The sequence below is a fragment of the Musa acuminata genome, chromosome BXJ2-11, assembly GCF_036884655.1.
Source record: "Musa acuminata AAA Group cultivar baxijiao chromosome BXJ2-11, Cavendish_Baxijiao_AAA, whole genome shotgun sequence".
In the NCBI taxonomy this organism is placed as follows: domain Eukaryota; kingdom Viridiplantae; phylum Streptophyta; class Magnoliopsida; order Zingiberales; family Musaceae; genus Musa; species Musa acuminata.
Window position 1 is genome coordinate 6,195,492 of NC_088348.1, and position 16,482 is coordinate 6,211,973.

The 16,482-nt window shown below is 39.2% G+C and overlaps 2 protein-coding genes across 5 annotated transcripts; both read right to left on the reverse strand.

The window, feature by feature from the left end:
- Positions 1-2,558, reverse strand: LOC135582308 (WAT1-related protein At5g47470-like). 2 transcript variants are annotated; one of them, XM_065131384.1, is made up of 8 exons: positions 2,435-2,558; positions 2,239-2,369; positions 2,099-2,164; positions 1,723-1,839; positions 1,361-1,610; positions 771-932; positions 481-632; positions 1-328 (listed from the first exon to the last, which is right to left on the reverse strand). In XM_065131384.1, the coding sequence occupies exons 2-8, from the start codon at positions 2,349-2,351 to the stop codon at positions 190-192; spliced, it is 999 nt and encodes a 332-aa protein (XP_064987456.1). In that variant the 5' UTR covers positions 2,352-2,369; positions 2,435-2,558; the 3' UTR covers positions 1-189. The 2 variants fall into 2 exon arrangements, with proteins under 2 accessions (XP_064987456.1, XP_064987455.1); XM_065131383.1 differs by having other exon boundaries at positions 2,239-2,505.
- Positions 2,559-4,365: 1,807 nt separating this feature from the next.
- LOC135627862 (uncharacterized) lies at positions 4,366-15,327 on the reverse strand. Of its 3 annotated transcripts, XM_065134246.1 has the most exons (13): positions 15,177-15,327; positions 14,588-14,677; positions 14,418-14,516; positions 14,087-14,313; positions 11,491-11,681; positions 11,162-11,270; positions 10,713-11,020; positions 9,450-9,848; positions 6,996-7,080; positions 6,238-6,906; positions 6,017-6,147; positions 5,394-5,796; positions 4,366-4,828 (listed from the first exon to the last, which is right to left on the reverse strand). In XM_065134246.1, exons 2-13 carry the CDS (start codon positions 14,641-14,643, stop codon positions 4,668-4,670), a joined length of 2,838 nt encoding a protein of 945 aa, XP_064990318.1. In that variant the 5' UTR covers positions 14,644-14,677; positions 15,177-15,327; the 3' UTR covers positions 4,366-4,667. The 3 variants fall into 3 exon arrangements, with proteins under 3 accessions (XP_064990318.1, XP_064990317.1, XP_064990316.1); XM_065134245.1 differs by having other exon boundaries at positions 6,017-6,906; positions 14,087-14,310; XM_065134244.1 differs by having other exon boundaries at positions 6,017-6,906.
- Between the last annotated feature and the right edge of the window lie 1,155 nt (positions 15,328-16,482).

The following is a 16,482-nucleotide window of genomic DNA, read 5'->3' on the forward strand; positions in this document are numbered from 1 at the left end:
TAAACTATCATATGATTTGCATAAAGAAGCTAGACTTTACATGATGGTGGTGCTCCGAGTACATCAGATAAGGTATGGTTCATTCTTCTCCTCCATCAAGGCAGAACCCTGTCAAAGCAGGTCTCATGGACTCTGCATTTTATGACCGAGTTAGTGCATATCTCACACTAGTTCTACTTGCCCCTGGAGTCAAGACAGCAGTGGCTTCTCAACATCTTCAACAAGCACCTCTGGCTCAGCATCCACATCAAGCATGCTGAAAGTTTCATTCTTCTTTGCCCACAAAACAATGTACAGTCCTGCAAACATGAGGACTATTCCTGCTAGGCTGCAAAAGAGGATGATGTGCTCTCTGGTCAGGACTCTTCTTCCATCACCATGCTACAGGAATTATACTCGATAAAGCTATAACAACTATGCTAATTAAAAGTCTACAAATGGGAGCTGCAGGAATTATACTTGAGTTGGAAACACTGATACCTTCCGAGGCTAATGATCTGTCCTAAGAGTGCAGCTGAAACAACAACAGTGCTGACTGTTTGGATGGGGCAGAAGATGGAAACCAGGACTGGACCCTTCTTAGTGATGCACCAGCCTTGGAATGCCATGCATGTGCCCATCACAACTCCACCCTGCATGCCATAAGAACCACAATTATCACCAATTATGGCTGAAAAAAGAATGTTTTGGTGCTACATGAGATCAGTCCTCAATAAGCGCTCAAGCTGCTACAGAGATGACTAGAAAAATACAGAGAGAATAGCATATACCAGAAGCACAATTGCCACAATGCTTGTGAAGCTCATGGTGGTAGGACCAACACTGATCTTGCCTTCAGTTATGAGCTGCAGCAGTGCAGTGAGAGAGGAGCCCATCACAGAGGTTATGACAACCAAGGACAAGGGTGCTGGAAATATTAGCATGGTTGCAGCCTGCAAGCAGCATACATGTTTGTCATGCTCAACTCCAGATTGCTCTTCATTGTACTTCCTTTGGTATTAGAAAGAAATATCAAGAAACCCATAAAAAATCTTTGCATAAAAATAGTTGATCATCATATATATCCTCTGTTCTCCCTGATCAACATCTGCAACCATTTATTTCTCCTCTGTATAATTAAGCTTTTGGTTTTTTTTTTCCCCCTTTAATTAGCTTTTGTTTAGCTTCACAATAAGCATCATTATCATAAACACTAATATGCTGGTTAAATAAATGAAATTAACCACTTGTATAAAAGATAGAAAAGGAGAAACATGAGACTTCAGTTGCTGATAAAAATTACTAAATCTTGAAAGCTAAGATTGTGACTGACTAAGTAACAAAATTAGGATTGAAAGCTAGCAACAAGAAAAAAGAAAACCTGCAGAACAGTGGTGCAGGACAAGATAAAAACCCCTGCCAAAAGATAGAAGCAGCCAAGCACCCAGTCTCTGTTGATGGCCTTGTCCAATGTCAAGGGCTTAGCCAAGAGAAATGACCAATTGTTTGCCAACCTTGGTGTCTCAGATGTGCCCTGCAAGAAGCACATTGTGACTACCCCAGCCAAGCACACCAGAGTCCCCATGATCTTGGCTCTACTGTACCAGCAACATGCATCAAACTTCTCAAACCTGCAAGACCACCCAAACATTGCTTTGTCAGTATCATAAGCAAAACCCTCGATTGAAGTATTGCAAGCTTACATGCATGCTTTCAGATCTCATAAACTTGTTTATTGGGTACCTGAGGCAGGCTGAAATTATGAAGATGAGACCAGGAGTCAAGTTAGGCATTGCAGAGGCAACATCTGGAGATGCTTTCTTGATTCCCACCAACATTAGAGCTTGAAATAAGGTCACCCTGATGAGCAGCACAAGATACAGAGTTAAGTTCATCTATCGATTCCTAATCTCACTAGAATCTCACTTGTGACATTCTTCATATATTCATCGCTGCTAGTTCATAAATGATTCGCATCTCTCTGGCCTTGATGGGAACAGTTGGGCACAGAAAACTTGAGAGAGAGAGAGAGAGAGAGAGAGAGGGTGGGCATGCAGGTAGATTCAGCAATTATTTCTAAGAAATGCTAATTAGGAAGTATACATGCAGAAATCCTTACCCTCCCAAGGAAAGCAGAAGAAAATGAGACAACAGCGTGGCACTCAACCTGGTCGGCCATTTCTTCCTGTGTATGCAATAAAGAGGGCATCAGTCCCAAGCGTAGAACAGGTACCAGACCGCAACAGAGAGGCAACACACTTCTCGAAAGCTAGGGCAAAGGGGAGGAGGACCACGGCGGTGACCGAGTTCCCGAAGACAACGAGGAACAACGGGTTGACGCCGGCATTAAAGACGCCATTCAGGAACACCATGTACACCCCATACGTGACCTGCACCAAAAAGTTCCCGGAGATGATGAAGAGTTCCTCCATGAACCCACCTCCTCCTTTCCTACCTAACACGAGCTCAGGTGCCTCAGCCACCAAACCACACCTCAAACCACCGGTCTTGTAGTCTTTACACGAAGATTTCGTGGTCTCTATATAAAGACATCCTTACTGCGTGTTATGGTCTATCTCTCTCTCTCTCTCTCTCTCTCTCTGGAATTACTCTTCGGGATTCAAGTCTTTGAAGCGATGGGAAAGTGTTACCGTGGGACACCCTGGCCGCTTTACGGTGGAGATGCTCACAAAAGGACACGCATCCGAGGATCGCAATGGCGAGGACACTTGTCTCTTCCGACATGGACATTCGCCGGTAGCAGAGGAATTCCCGCGAAATCTCGTTGAGCAGAAGATTCTCTACCTTACCCGGTTCCCACCCACTCCTGTGCTGAATGGATCGGACACAAGTGGGGTCCCTAGGATTCGCTCAGCCGGGCGAAGCGGGTGAGCAGGCGGCGGGTTGGTTTTGGTGGTCTTGGTCGCGCGATAAACGTGCACACGCTGTGAAGCTGCCCGCGTTGTGTGCGCGTGCATGGCGGAAGGTGCGTCGCGTACGGAGCTTGGCATGGGCGTGGGAGAGTGTGATTACTAGTATACTCTGATCTAATTAATCTTATTAGACGAGTCAAATGGATTCATTATGGTATCCGAGCGGATGTAGGACTAAACAGCAATCATACCTTATTCTTGGAGGAATAACTTCTTGTGATTAAGATTCAGGTATTAGATTTCTTGAAGAATTTTATATGAGTCCTTCAAGGGCTTAGCACAAGCAATTCAAGTCTAAGATAACACGAAAAGTCAAATCAAGTTTTTGCCATTGCGTTCAGCCCATTCCCGGTGATCTTTCACTGTCATTAGAATAGTAATTTAGTGATGTGAGACTGATATTTTAGTCAATCTTGACAAATGAATCTTTCCTAATAATCAAATAATGTCACTGATATCTCAGTAATTTTATCATCAGTGTTATTTTGTTATATATATTACTTTCAGCTTTAGGATACCTTTCTAAACACGAAGGGGAAGCTTCCTACTTTCGATGTATTTGGAGGGCACCTTTGCTTCATTTAGGAAGTGATATTATACATGACTAGAAAGGATGCTTGCTCTAAAACTTAAATTTCTTTGGATGCTGGCGTGGAAAATTGCCATGATTGGATGATGTCCTTACTGGGTGGGAAGTGAAGGGGGCAGTAGGGATATCTTGATAGGGCTATAGTTATTGTACCAACAAAAATGACTCTCAGGTCAGTATACATTGCTTGCACTCCATACATTGCGAATGTGAAGCTACCTTAAACAGCTTGAGGGTGACCTCCCCCGGGTTGTTGTAGGTTTAAATGCGTGATTTGCATCGTGATCATGACAGACATTGATGCTGAAAGATGCAGAAGACCACCCGAAGAAGAAGCAGATGGGTCATGTGCTACGTCGTCGTTGGCGGTCCCTATGCGCCATCGCCGCAGTCGCAGTTTACATCCGCCGAAGCCAAAATGTCCGCAGGACGGATTCCTCGGTGAGCACTCGTTGTTGTATGAACGCGTCATCGTCCGTTGTCATTGCATCAATGGACTCGGCGTTGAGAGTTATCTATAATATTCTTTAACAATTGGCTTGAAATCTTAAGCAAATTCTCAAACACCTTTTTTTTTATAAATTTATTTTATTTTGGTATGAGACTTTAGATTTAATATAAATGTTTTCAACTACAGCCATAACGGTACAGAAACATTGTGATCCATGAAACAGTTGAGAATTTATCAGGCACCATGACGCCCATGCAAAGGAACAGAACACGAAACCTGGACGACACAGTAAGTACAGCATGCACGCAGCTGTGCCAACTGCATGGCGATCAGCTATGATCTCTGCAAAAAGAGTTTTAGCATTGCACCGATATCAAACCCTACCATGTCCTCTTGCCGACACAAAAACAGTCTAGAGGCTTAGAGCAGAACCTTAAAAAGTTTTGTTCTAATGAGCTACTGACACAGTACAAAAAAAGAACCGACTCCCTCTCATCTGGATCGCCATCAACTACATCCTACTTCTTTGTTCTTCTTCTGGGAGGGGAGAGTTCAACATACACAGACCTCCTGTTGAGGCTATTCGAAAAGCTATCATACACAATGCAAAAAGACACCAGCATTAAAAAAAAGAAAAAAAAAACATCATCCACCGAGGCGCAGACAAGGGGTTCAACAACCTTCTGGTGATATGAAAGCACTACATTGTTAATAGTCAACTATACCTAAAGCTCATTCCTAATTCGGGACCATACATATCAGGAATGTTGCCAGCAGCCGCAGGGTGAACTGGTTTTGCATTAGCTCTCAGTTCCATCTCGATCAGCCTCTGAAATGCCTCCGGATGATTTTTTCCGCCACTTCCAACAAGAGATCCTGCATGTTGAAAACAAAAGGAGAATATAACAAATATCAGAAAGAAGATAGAAAAAGATAAACAAAAAGATAAACATAAAGGAAAATATAAACAAACGAAAACACATGCAGGCTTAATCCACAAATATAAACAAAAAGATAGAAAAATAAAATGCATTAGAACTTTACTGAGATCACGAAGACATAATGGCTAATACATAGCAGGATCTAGAACATTCAGACGTACTGGATGTTTGTTTGCACTCTGGCATTGCCTATATACAATTACAGTATGGGTGTACTAAAATATGAAATCCAATTACTGAACAATTGACAATCTACTCTTAACTGCTGTGCATTTCAGTCATGCAGCTGAATTTTACTACACTTCTGCAAAGTGGCAAGTACAAGAATTAGCCACAATAGTCTTGCCATACCACTGAAGTTCATTCTTAATTCATACAAACAACAAGCAGACTAGGAATCTGCTCCACATCAGGGTCACACAAGGTTCCAAATAAAATTAAATTATAACGTTAGTGAACCAAACCAATAGGGAAGACACGGAGAGTAGTAGAAACTTTACCTTGCATTCCCATTCCCAAGCCATCATAATTTGGCTGCTGATGATGTAATGACATATTGTGCACATTGCTGATCTTGGGTATGTACCCTTGCATATGATTCATGGGATGAGATAGCGGTACACCTCTTGGCAAACCTTGAAGAAATACCTGTTGGGGAAAGTTTCCCGGAATTGGCATCTGCTGCAACATCAAATTATAGGCAGCAGGATTGATGCGTGGATCGCTCCCATGATGTGGATTATTATATGGAACAATATTTTCAGGAAAATTAAGGTAAGGGCCATGATGGATGCCTTCAGGACCCATAGACTTCATCTGTTGATTCCTATTAAGAGGATCCAACCCTGGGTCAAGAGGCCTCGCACGATTGATCCTATGAGGTAACTGAGAAGATGTCATTCCCTGTAAATGATGGCAAAAAGAATCAGAACCAACCAGGTCATGCAGGCTCCAAAAAGAAGGTAAGCCATCCAGACCAGATGGTCGGATGCATTCTGCATCGCTTGAATAGCATTTATCATTGAGACGCTCAACATTCTTTTCAGGATAATAGATGCTCACTTTTATTGGTATTCAAAAAGATAAAAGGGTCAGAGGTTACAGCGTCCAAAGAATCACTCACAGAAATCAAACTATGCTCATCTGGCAAGTGCGTTTCTGGAGCTTTTTCTTCAAAATCAGCAGCACTAAATTTCAAGTCCTCAACAGGAGAGTTTCTTTGCTCTTTGCCAACGCCAAGAATACATTGGACATCTTTAACAAAGTTCAAAAATACCATATCTATTTGATGAATGGGCTTGTTTGGTTGATAATCACGAGAATTAGAAGTTAAGAAACTAATACCTGGACTTGAAAATGGCAATCCAAGCGATGTCGGAATGGCAGTAGTGTTGACTCCATCATCCACAACTCTTTGTACAGAGACTGGAGCTTGAGCAGATTGGAGCTCACTCATAAATGCTGACCCAAATAATGCTTCGAGTGTTAGGTTCTTCTCAGAGCTGGACACTGTCTCAGAGTTGCAAGAATTGGACTCAACAATCCCAAGATTAACACCAGAACATGTGTCAGTTATGGAAAATCTTTCAAGCGATCCAATTTCCAGAGCAGGAGATGTTACTGATACCATCTCTTTCTCTTTCTTTGTCCCCTTCTGTAATAAAGAAAGAAGATGTTGTGACGCATGATCATCAACTTCAGATTTTTGCCGTTCCAATTTTCCATCTTTTGTCATCCCCGTTCCCAGAACAGCATGCGGCAGATTTGAACTGCTGCCTTTAGTGTCAGTCAAGATTAACTGCTCAAGGTCCTCACATGTGAGTACAACAGGACTAGGTGCAGGAGATGCATCAAGTTTCTTTGTCATATCACTATGTTTGAATGGTAAGCTTGGTGCCATATGCTCAATCGCTTTGTTAGAAGAATCCACAGAAGCTGGTGACCCAACGTTCTCGTTATTCACAATCATAGTGAGCAAGTCTTTTGATGAGAAATCATCCAAATGATTGTTTTCTGTGAGGACATCAGAATATGAAATATTAGATTACCATTCAAGCAAAGAACAAGATTCTCCTACAAGGCATGAACAGGATAAGGTTTACCTTCTTTGACAAACCAACTAGCAAATTTAGAAGATTCAGAAATTGTAGGAACCCATGTCTCTTCATCTGTTTTAAAATCTTGATTCTGGAAAACAACACAACAATTTGGTCACTTAAGCTCCTTATCAGTCATATATAGGTTAAGACTTTCTCGTGTCTATACTCAGGCACACATGTAGACATATATAAGTCATTATTACAGTTGTATGTGCATATGTATGTAGAATAAACAAAGAGATAAACACAGACAATACTCTTGACAATTCAAATAGATAAAAAAAGTGAATAAAGTATAAGCAATCTACAAAATTGCAAGAATCCAAATTACTTGTAACTTTATGGTTGGGAATTCTTAACCTGAAATTCAATCGTATGTCCTTTATGCAACAATGAAACAATAGAAAATCTGTTTCATGTACAAGTGACACAAGTTTTAAGAGAGGAAAATCATGAAGATGATGGCGCTCATGTCAAAGGCATACATATGTCAGGACATATTATAATAGATCTGTCGACAAAAGAAATTCTAAGTATGTCAACAACTAGTATAAGAATATCTCAAAACACATTTACATTGTGATACAATGCTGACTGACACTTGGCCAGCAAAGCACATCACTGTGACATAGTGCACAAGTCATGGCAGGAAAAGGTTGTCAATGGCAGCTGCCTAGGCCATTCAGCTACCCCCACCAACAAAAGGCACCAAGAGCTTTTGAAATTTTAGGCCAAGCAACCACAGGAGCACTTAAATGCCTAAACCCCTAAGTCCAGCTTTTTTCTCTCAAGTCAACTGCTTGAATTACTAATAAAAGATAACAGGATTTGGCTCAAAAAAGACTAAAAAAATGACAGCTATAATTGAGTAATGCAGATTGCAAATAATTTTATAATAACAAATTACAAGTAAAAAATAATAGTTCTAGATATTTGTGCAATAAAAAATAGCAATGAATATATGGGTTCACTGAACCTTCTCTAATATGCTCCTTTTTACCCTTAATTCATGACATTGTATCTTAGTTATTCTAACATGCACTTTTTTTCCTACTTATATTCATTTAGAACTTAAATGAGTATATTCCAGAAAGCATGATCAATATGGGACGACGGATGATAAGAACTGTCACAGAGTATGAGAGGCAGTGAACTGTCAGTCTGGAGGGACCATCCAAAGGTCAGAATTCATGAGTCTGAACTGAATGAAAAGTTGCTTTAGGAAACATGGAAGCAAAATATTTACTTATGAAATTGCCAGATATAGCACAAGTACTTATAAAAAAGACATATAGAAACGTATTTGACAACCATGACTTCTGCATTGATTTCAAAGCTTTTACTTAAAAAACACAAATGAGAAATTGAAATATGCTTTGTGGTCCTCAAAGTTTTTCCATATGTATTAAGAACTTTTCACAAAGCATTCTCGAGCAGAAGCTTGATAGACCTCTTCACATCAAAAGTTGGTCTATTAGATCTCAGGAAAATCAGGGTTTAGGTTTCTGACTACAGGAACATTACCATAGTCATGATCAGATTAGGATACAGATAATTAAGCTGCGGAACCCAATTTGAACATCTGGGCCCCTTGATTGTTTTTCTCTGGATGCAACTAAAAACAAGTAATACTTTTTGATAGTATAGATTATAAAATTCTGAATGCCGGTAATCCTCCTGAAATGCAGCTTTTTTTCCAAATTTGTGGAGCACATACCTCACCCCTACTAGAGTAATGTCATAACTCATAAATTCATTTAGTTATCACCAACACAAATAAAAGTAAAACAGCACATCCAACTCTTTGATCTCAAAGAAGCATGGACAGATGCACATACACAAACATGGCAGATCCTGTGAAAAAAAGCTATGACACAGCATGCACATGGCAATTGATACATGTATATTTTCATGTGAAATTGAAATTTTTATATTTTGTATAATATGACAATCTATGATCATCATGTATGAAATATATAAGCATCATAACAACTACATAAACAGGTAGTAAATATTCATAAGAGTAATTCAAATACATATATGCCAATTTTCAACAAGTCCTAAAGTTTTCTGCATACTAGTTAAGTATTCTATGTATATAATATATTAACATAAATAAATGTTAATGATAAAAAAAGTCATTATCTGGAAGCATCTGACGAGTGTCCATGTTCAACATATGTACTTTTGAAGTCCTCATGATAATAGTTTGATTCAGGAAAAAACATTCTCAAGAAGGTTAATAACTGAAAATGTTCATATCCCACTATAGGTGAACTTCAGGTACAGCAGAACCTAATGAGCATGATGTACAAGAAAAGAATACAGCAATTTGATGAGCACATGTTCTATTTAATACATAGTTTCATACGACAACCATTATATCTAAAGAAAGGTAGGAAGGTATAGAACGTTTATAAAAAAAATGTACAGAAGAAAGAAAAGATGATCATATACCTCAGAGGAAATTGGACTGCCAGAACTTTTTGACAGAGAATGACCAAGCAACTTTTCCAGAATTAACAGAGAACTATCCTCAACAAGTGTGTGTGTAATCTCAGAAGTCTTCTCATTTTTGCCTGAATCATCATTCTCTAGGATTCCTTCACAAACTTTGTTTGTTTTGTGAAGACCAGAGGCTGCACAGGATATGTTTTCAGCATCTGCTAACAGCTTCATAACTTCAAGACCTGATGCTGGAATCGCAATTTTATCTGTGTCATTGACAAGGACATCAGATATAGAGCCATTGTTTAGCATTCTGTTGTTCAAGAATGGATCTGTTTGGTTCCTCTTTTCTTGACCATTATCAGTGCCATCTAGAGGAAGGTTGTCCACAGTATCCACAAATCTAGCCTGAAAGGTAAAGTGAGCATGGCAGTAATGCCAATTATAATGATGACTGATGGTAAAAACACAATATTGATCCAGAACTGAGCTTCTAGGTTATTATAAATACTTGAGTATAACCATTAAGAGAATTCCTTAATGATGTGGTTAATAGAAATAGAAGGCTATGGAAGCATCATTTCTCTAGACTTTCTACTAAAGGATGATTTAATCTTTTGCCATCACCCATGGTGCTTAGTATTCAGCATTGATAAGCAGAACATCAGACAAGGAAAAGCACAATAAATATGACAACTGAATCTTTCGTTAAACAATATAATAATAGCTATTAAAAAAATCTGTTGCTTATGGACATATACTATCGGGCAACATTTGCTGATCTAAACTTGAATTGGCATGCAGACATCGTTTTTTTAATGCCCTCTCTCTCTCTCTCTCTCTCTCTCTCTCTCAATCCTGATTTCACCTCGCACAGCCACCCACCTGGTACCTCTCCTCCTCCACTCTTCTTCTCTTCTCCCTTGTTCTCGTCCTCTTCTTCTCCTTCTCAGCCTCCTCCCACCTTCTCAGTGCCAGCTACTATGCCAGTGTACCATGTTGGTATGTAGTACTTGCCAGCCCCATATTGATCCAGCCAGGGACCAGTATAGGATTCAGTATCAAGATCCAAAACCATGTGCTGAACCAATATATGAATATACCACTACTGTGAGTAAAAGAAGACCACTAATAGGTGAAATAAAGATTCATTTCCCAGCTTACTCTGACAGCAAGATCTAAAACATCTAGTTGCCAGTATTATCTGTTCCTAAGGAAAAAATGACAAATTTCTCAGTAGCAGTTACTCCGTAGAAGGTTATGTATTAGTACCTCCGACGAGTTAGTGTTTGAAGGCTGAATAGGAAGGATTTTGTTCAGTGTTGTATTAGAAAAACCGGGCGGTACAAGTGGTCGAGATAGAGGCACTCGCATAGTCGGAGGCCTGGAAGAATCATTTATAGACAATGAAGAAGAATCATCCGCCTTGTGAGTTTCATTCAATATGCTTTTCTTATCAGCCGAGTTCTCTAGTAATGCAATAATATCGGCATCAAGTTTCTCTTTTTGGATATCAGGAATCTGCTTTTGCTTCCCTTGCAGTGCTTTCTGTTGTTCCTTTCTCATCAATTCGAAGGACTCTGCATTGTCAATATAATGAAGAAAAGAAAACCAAATAATAAAAAGTATATAGTCTCATTACTTAAAAGATTTAAACAAGGAACAGATAAAGCTGAGCAAATGTAATTACGAACTGATGTTTCATCATTACGATAAAGTACCTCTTCTCCTCTGCTCTTCTTCCACTCTGTCCTCACTTGAATAATTAGCCAAACCAAATGTTTCATCATTACATGAATCTTTATCATCCTTCCGTTGAAATGGTAAAGCCTGAAACAAAGAATATTTTCATAAAATTATCTTATTTTTTTATGGGATCAGACCAATATCAGGACAATATATGTGACAATAGAGACAGAAAGACATTCATATGAACAATCAGAACTTAACAGAAAAAGATCAAAGATAATAAACTATAAATAAAGAGAATAAGGAAAAATGAACATTTTAATGAACTATACTTTATATCTGTATTCTCAGATAGCCTAACCTTATAAGGTCGTGGGGGCTGATAAGGTTCATGAGTTCTATTAAGCTGAAAGTGACCAGCCATTCTAGCTTTCGGTGCTGAGGATCCTGCATATCCTGAAGGTCTTGGATATGTACCACTTCCCAGAAGTCCATCATGCTCAGGATGTTGCAAGAAACGTCGAGATTGGGTTCCAGAATGCCTACCAGAGTCTGGAATTTGAAAATTGCATCATTTGAGTAGCAGAACCACTTCGGTTTATAAAGATAAAAAGGCAAGAACCTATTTAGCAAGCATGTAAACAGGTGAATTAGACCATGACTTCTAAAAACAGAAAAAAATCTCTGTCAGTCAACATAAAGATCAACATTCATAAATAGTTAGTCAGATTCTTCTCTTCTAGTAATCTAGTATATTGCCATGAAAGCTCTACCCAGTATTTATCATGAGATTGCTCCAAGATCGCACAAGTGAGGAAGCAAGAAGCTTCTCAGATTGACAGTTGTCCTTCCAGAAGATGATGGAAGGACTGAGATTTGTGACGTCAACCCAAAATGAACCCAATCTTGGACTAGGATAGGCACTGATTCTGTTCATATGCACAACCAAAACTGAGTCCTTATTGAGATAATTCATAGAGCAGAAAATCTGATTATGAAACACTGGAGATTGCAGAAAAAGAATGTCAAAGTAAAAAAAATTAAGATATTAATGCATCTCTACTTCAAGGGGAGCCTCCCAAGGGCCATTAAACCAACTATAACTCTATAAATATAAAATAATGAAATATATTTCAAGCCTTTGCTAGGCCTTATAATATTTTGGATCAACAGCGCTACTAATGTAATCAAAATCCTGTAAATATAAGACTATAATATTTTAATTACATCAATATTGAGCTGTAATTTAAATCCAAAACATATTTAAAGTGGGACAATCATCTTGTTGCTAAATCCTTAATTGAGCCTTAGCTAAACTATGGGAACACCCTACTGTTTTACTGGTGTCCAAATAGGGCCCTACCTGTCCCAACTCATGTTCGATTGGGACTGGTTGGTTCCCAAAACTGGCTAACACCTTTATTGTTGAGAACTGGGGTCTGGCTGCCCATCAAACAGTCGCCAACCATTATTCCCTTTCCAATTGGACTCGTGGATCATCTCTCAAAGCTTTTGGCCTTTATTCCTTTTAAACTGATGTATGGCCGCTGGTGTTCAACTCTTATTGTGCATAGGAATTCTGTGGAAGCTGAATTCTCTTCTTGTGCTTGTAGAACTCCAAGTTGAAGCTGGCAATCATCATCCCAAAGCCTCTTGAAAGTAAGGCTACTGCTATGCCACTAGTTCTCAACCTGATCATGTAAATCTCGAGGTGCCAACTCATGTTCCTCAGCGCCTTATTGGCTAGTAGAAACTGTAGCAATGCTAGACTGCTGTTGTTGTCCAATATATGGAAGGATGACCCAATGTTATGGCCAAACAAGGCCATATCTTTGCTGGCCACATGTTGAGTCCAATCCGTGTCTGGTTCACTTTGCAATTGCTTTGTATCACAAATTTTAATATTCCCTTTAATTGTAAATTAAATAACAGAAAATCTTGGTCAATGGCAGTTTATGACAAATCATGTAAACCAAAAGCAAATAATACCAATACATGATATTGACATTAAAACATAATTACTGATCCCCCTTTCCCATAGTCCTCAAGTTTATGAACTGTTTCAAATATCAATAAGTTGTCACAAGGTACATACACCATATGCCATCATAGACATCACTGGAGATATTGTTATCGATAGTTGGCTATTACATAAAACAGGTACCACGGATCACAAATTTGTTACTAGAAGAAAAAAAGGAAAATACTTGCTTACACACAAATTCAACTCACAACAAACTAGATAGTTATCTAAGCATAAGTCCTTTTTCACATGCAGATAAAAAGAGAAGGCATAAGCACAATATTATCTTACTGTGTAACACTGAGAAAATTCAGACCACCCAATTCCTTATGAAAACAATGTAAATCATAGATTTCCTAAATGTACTTAGTTTGTTGAAAATGAAATGATTTGACATAAAAAGAAAAACAAAACTAAAAGACAATATAAGATACTCCTTAAGCAGAAAAATGGAAATTTTCACATCCATTATTGACAAGCTTTTTAAGTATTCAGAGGGTCACATCATATAAACTTGTGCATTTTAATGATATCTGTTCTGTTCATTCTTTATTTTTGGTCAATGAGGTCTTATACACCAATCTGTATCTTTTTTAGCATTCTTGAATTCCAATAGAAACTAAAAACTTTGTTTGACTTTGTAAAGGTTTATGATCAATAACATGGGTGGATGACAGTAGAACTTCAATATGCATTACAAATGATGCCATGTGGTCTGCAATTCCAACTGCTGAGTTCAGAACATGCAATTTTCAAAAAGTTGAGGATTGGGAACAGTAAGAGACGAAAACACATACATTATTATTCTACAAAAAAGAAACACTGAAAAAAAAATTGCAGTATTGATAATGTCAACATGAAACTATGCCACTGCTACAGCATCAAAACAACTTGAAATTTTATCAACTAATAGTAACATAGATAACATACAAACCTTGAGTACTTCCTTCATGATTAGATTGAACATCTCCATCTTTATTGCTAGTTCCAGACGAATGTGCATCCCACCTCCCAAAGTTTCCTCGAGGAAAACTACCTGTGGTTTCTAACCTATTTGGCGGTGATGATCCATACTCACTGTGCTTTGTACTCTGAAAAGTTAATCTTCCAACACCTCTTTGTTGCTCATTTACAATAATTGATGCTTCATCGAACTCACTGCTAAAAGAAAATAACAGCAAGTGCAGCAAAACCACTGATAAATGGTTAAAAGGAGAAAAAAAAATTAAACAAAGACTTTCTTAGTAGATTTTAACCAACTGTACCTCAATATTGAAGCATCAAATCCACTGGGCAATTTTTTGCAAATATCCAAGTTGCTAAAAGACAAAAGATATTCTCTTGTATATGATACTTTAGGCTGCCTGAAAGAAGCCAAAAAACATAAGTAGCCAGCAGAAACACTAATACATAACAAGCAAACAGAGTTGCTCACTTTTCAGATACATATTTTCTTTCGAGCAGTTCCTGATCTTCATTGTCCAAACTCATTTCCGGAGGTGCAATGTACAACGAATTTTATCACCTAAAAAAGGTTCAGCTCCTTCAATATTTTGCCAAACCTCCAACTATCTTATCTTCCTATTACATATCAATTAACACAAATTTGATACATCTGATTCAAGACGGCTAAAATCTTTTGCAGGAAAGCAGCAGCGCCAACTCAAAGAACGAAAAAGAATGTTAGATTGGTAACAAAGCCTGGAAGCGAAATATTACGTTCTGTACAGTTCCCTGTTCAAAGTCTAAAAGAGGAAGTCACCCTCAGATAACACCAAAAGATTAGCAGATATACATAAGGCAACAGAAGAAAAAGACTGAACTATCAGAATCCAAAGATCTCCACACTTAGATTTAATCAATCAAGCGAGAGTCCACAGAAATCAATTTCTACTTCAACTAGGGCAGATACCACGGCGAATGCTTTAGGGTTCCGACGAATCACATGATCACAAAAAAAAAAAATCGTGAAAACCCAATGAATTAGGGGCTGGAGAAGGATCGGAGGGGGCGGAGCGAGATACCTGGCTCGATCCCAACGATCGCACGGGGGTCAGTGGCGGTAGGGGAGAAGGTGACCGATTTGTTCCTCGGGTAGGGACAGAAGGTACGCCGAGACAGAGGTCGGTCTTCGTCTCGTCGTCTGCGGTAAAAGAGCGAGAGAAGTGAGGTGAAGTGGGGGCCACCCGGGAACTGCATCTCACGTACGAGAGTGGAATTTTCCTATCTCATCCAAGGCAGGAAACTGGATTTCCCGTTCAATGTGACTCCACCACCACCCCCACCACCACAGTAGTGAGGTAGGCCCCGCTCCGGGCTCGCCCTTCTCGTGGAATAAATACCGTATTTGCTGTTCGGGTGACACAGCTGCACGTCGCCCATGCTCCCCGTTGGTTCTTTCCCGTCCCTGTTGTTTCGCCCAAGCGTTTTACCCGCTAGTACGCCGCTTCAAGTCTCATCCAACCGCCTTGGTGCTGACTACAGTACATCACATCCGAAGCGAACTTATGTGCCTCCAAAATCCTGAGAAACATTCGATGGTGAGAGACACCATAATATACTGTCCTAACGGTGAAGATGATGCAAAGAACACGCTAAGTCTCCTACAGATTCATGCCTAGTTAGTAACATATGAAGGATTTTGTTGTGGCATTCATCGTGGTAGGGATGGAGAAACAGATCAGCTTCTTATTGCTTTCTGGGAGAAGCTCGCGGCAATGGAAAGTCTGCTATTTCTATGGAAGCAGACCTACAAGTCATGGTAGATGGTGTTCGACCTTGAACTGATAACATCTATGCATTCTGAGCACAGTTGTTGCTCAAACAAACACATGCAGCACAAAGCACAAGATCTGAGCATATGAGTTTTCATAGTACCATGAAGCACTGAAATGACCGCATCACTTTTCTTGGATCATTAATAGTGTCAAACGCCAATGCAAGGATATCCACCCGGAACAATTACACTCGAAAGCAAATCCTTTGTGATGTGAAATGGAGGTGATGGAATGACTGACATTCTACTCTTTTGGTTCTAGACCGATCGGATCGGACGAGACGGTGTGCTCCTGTAGTTGTTTCGTGAGGCACGCGAGCAAAGTTGCTTTTGTTGCAGTAACTGTTTCGTTTCGCTCTGATCCATCGACGGTTTAGTTCCAAGTGGGTCAATTGTTCATTCGGTTTCCGTTCCTAGAATCTATAATCTAAATCACATCGGTCAAAAAATAAATAAATAAATATATATATATATATGATAAGATCATAAATCCGTTATGTCTCTCTTATTCTTAAAGGCAACTCTAACTCGAGATGAACGGGGTTGTTACCTAC

What these genes read in the sequence shown, in the direction of transcription:
- LOC135582308 (XM_065131383.1), bottom strand. Translation starts at nt 2,411, where the DNA reads ATGGAGGAACTCTTCATCATCTCCGGGAACTTTTTGGTGCAGGTCACG. An exon ending in TTTGCCCTAGCTTTCGAGAA is followed by an intron (nt 2,165 to 2,238) that starts GTGTGTTGCCTC and finishes TTGCATACACAG; the next exon opens with GAAGAAATGGCCGACCAGGT. An exon ending in CCTGCACCACTGTTCTGCAG is followed by an intron (nt 933 to 1,360) that starts GTTTTCTTTTTT and finishes TGCTGCTTGCAG; the next exon opens with GCTGCAACCATGCTAATATT.
- LOC135627862 (XM_065134244.1), bottom strand. Translation starts at nt 14,643, where the DNA reads ATGAGTTTGGACAATGAAGATCAGGAACTGCTCGAAAGAAAATATGTA. An exon ending in TTTGATGCTTCAATATTGAG is followed by an intron (nt 14,314 to 14,417) that starts GTACAGTTGGTT and finishes ATTTTCTTTTAG; the next exon opens with CAGTGAGTTCGATGAAGCAT. An exon ending in TAGTTGGTTTGTCAAAGAAG is followed by an intron (nt 6,907 to 6,995) that starts GTAAACCTTATC and finishes ATGTCCTCACAG; the next exon opens with AAAACAATCATTTGGATGAT.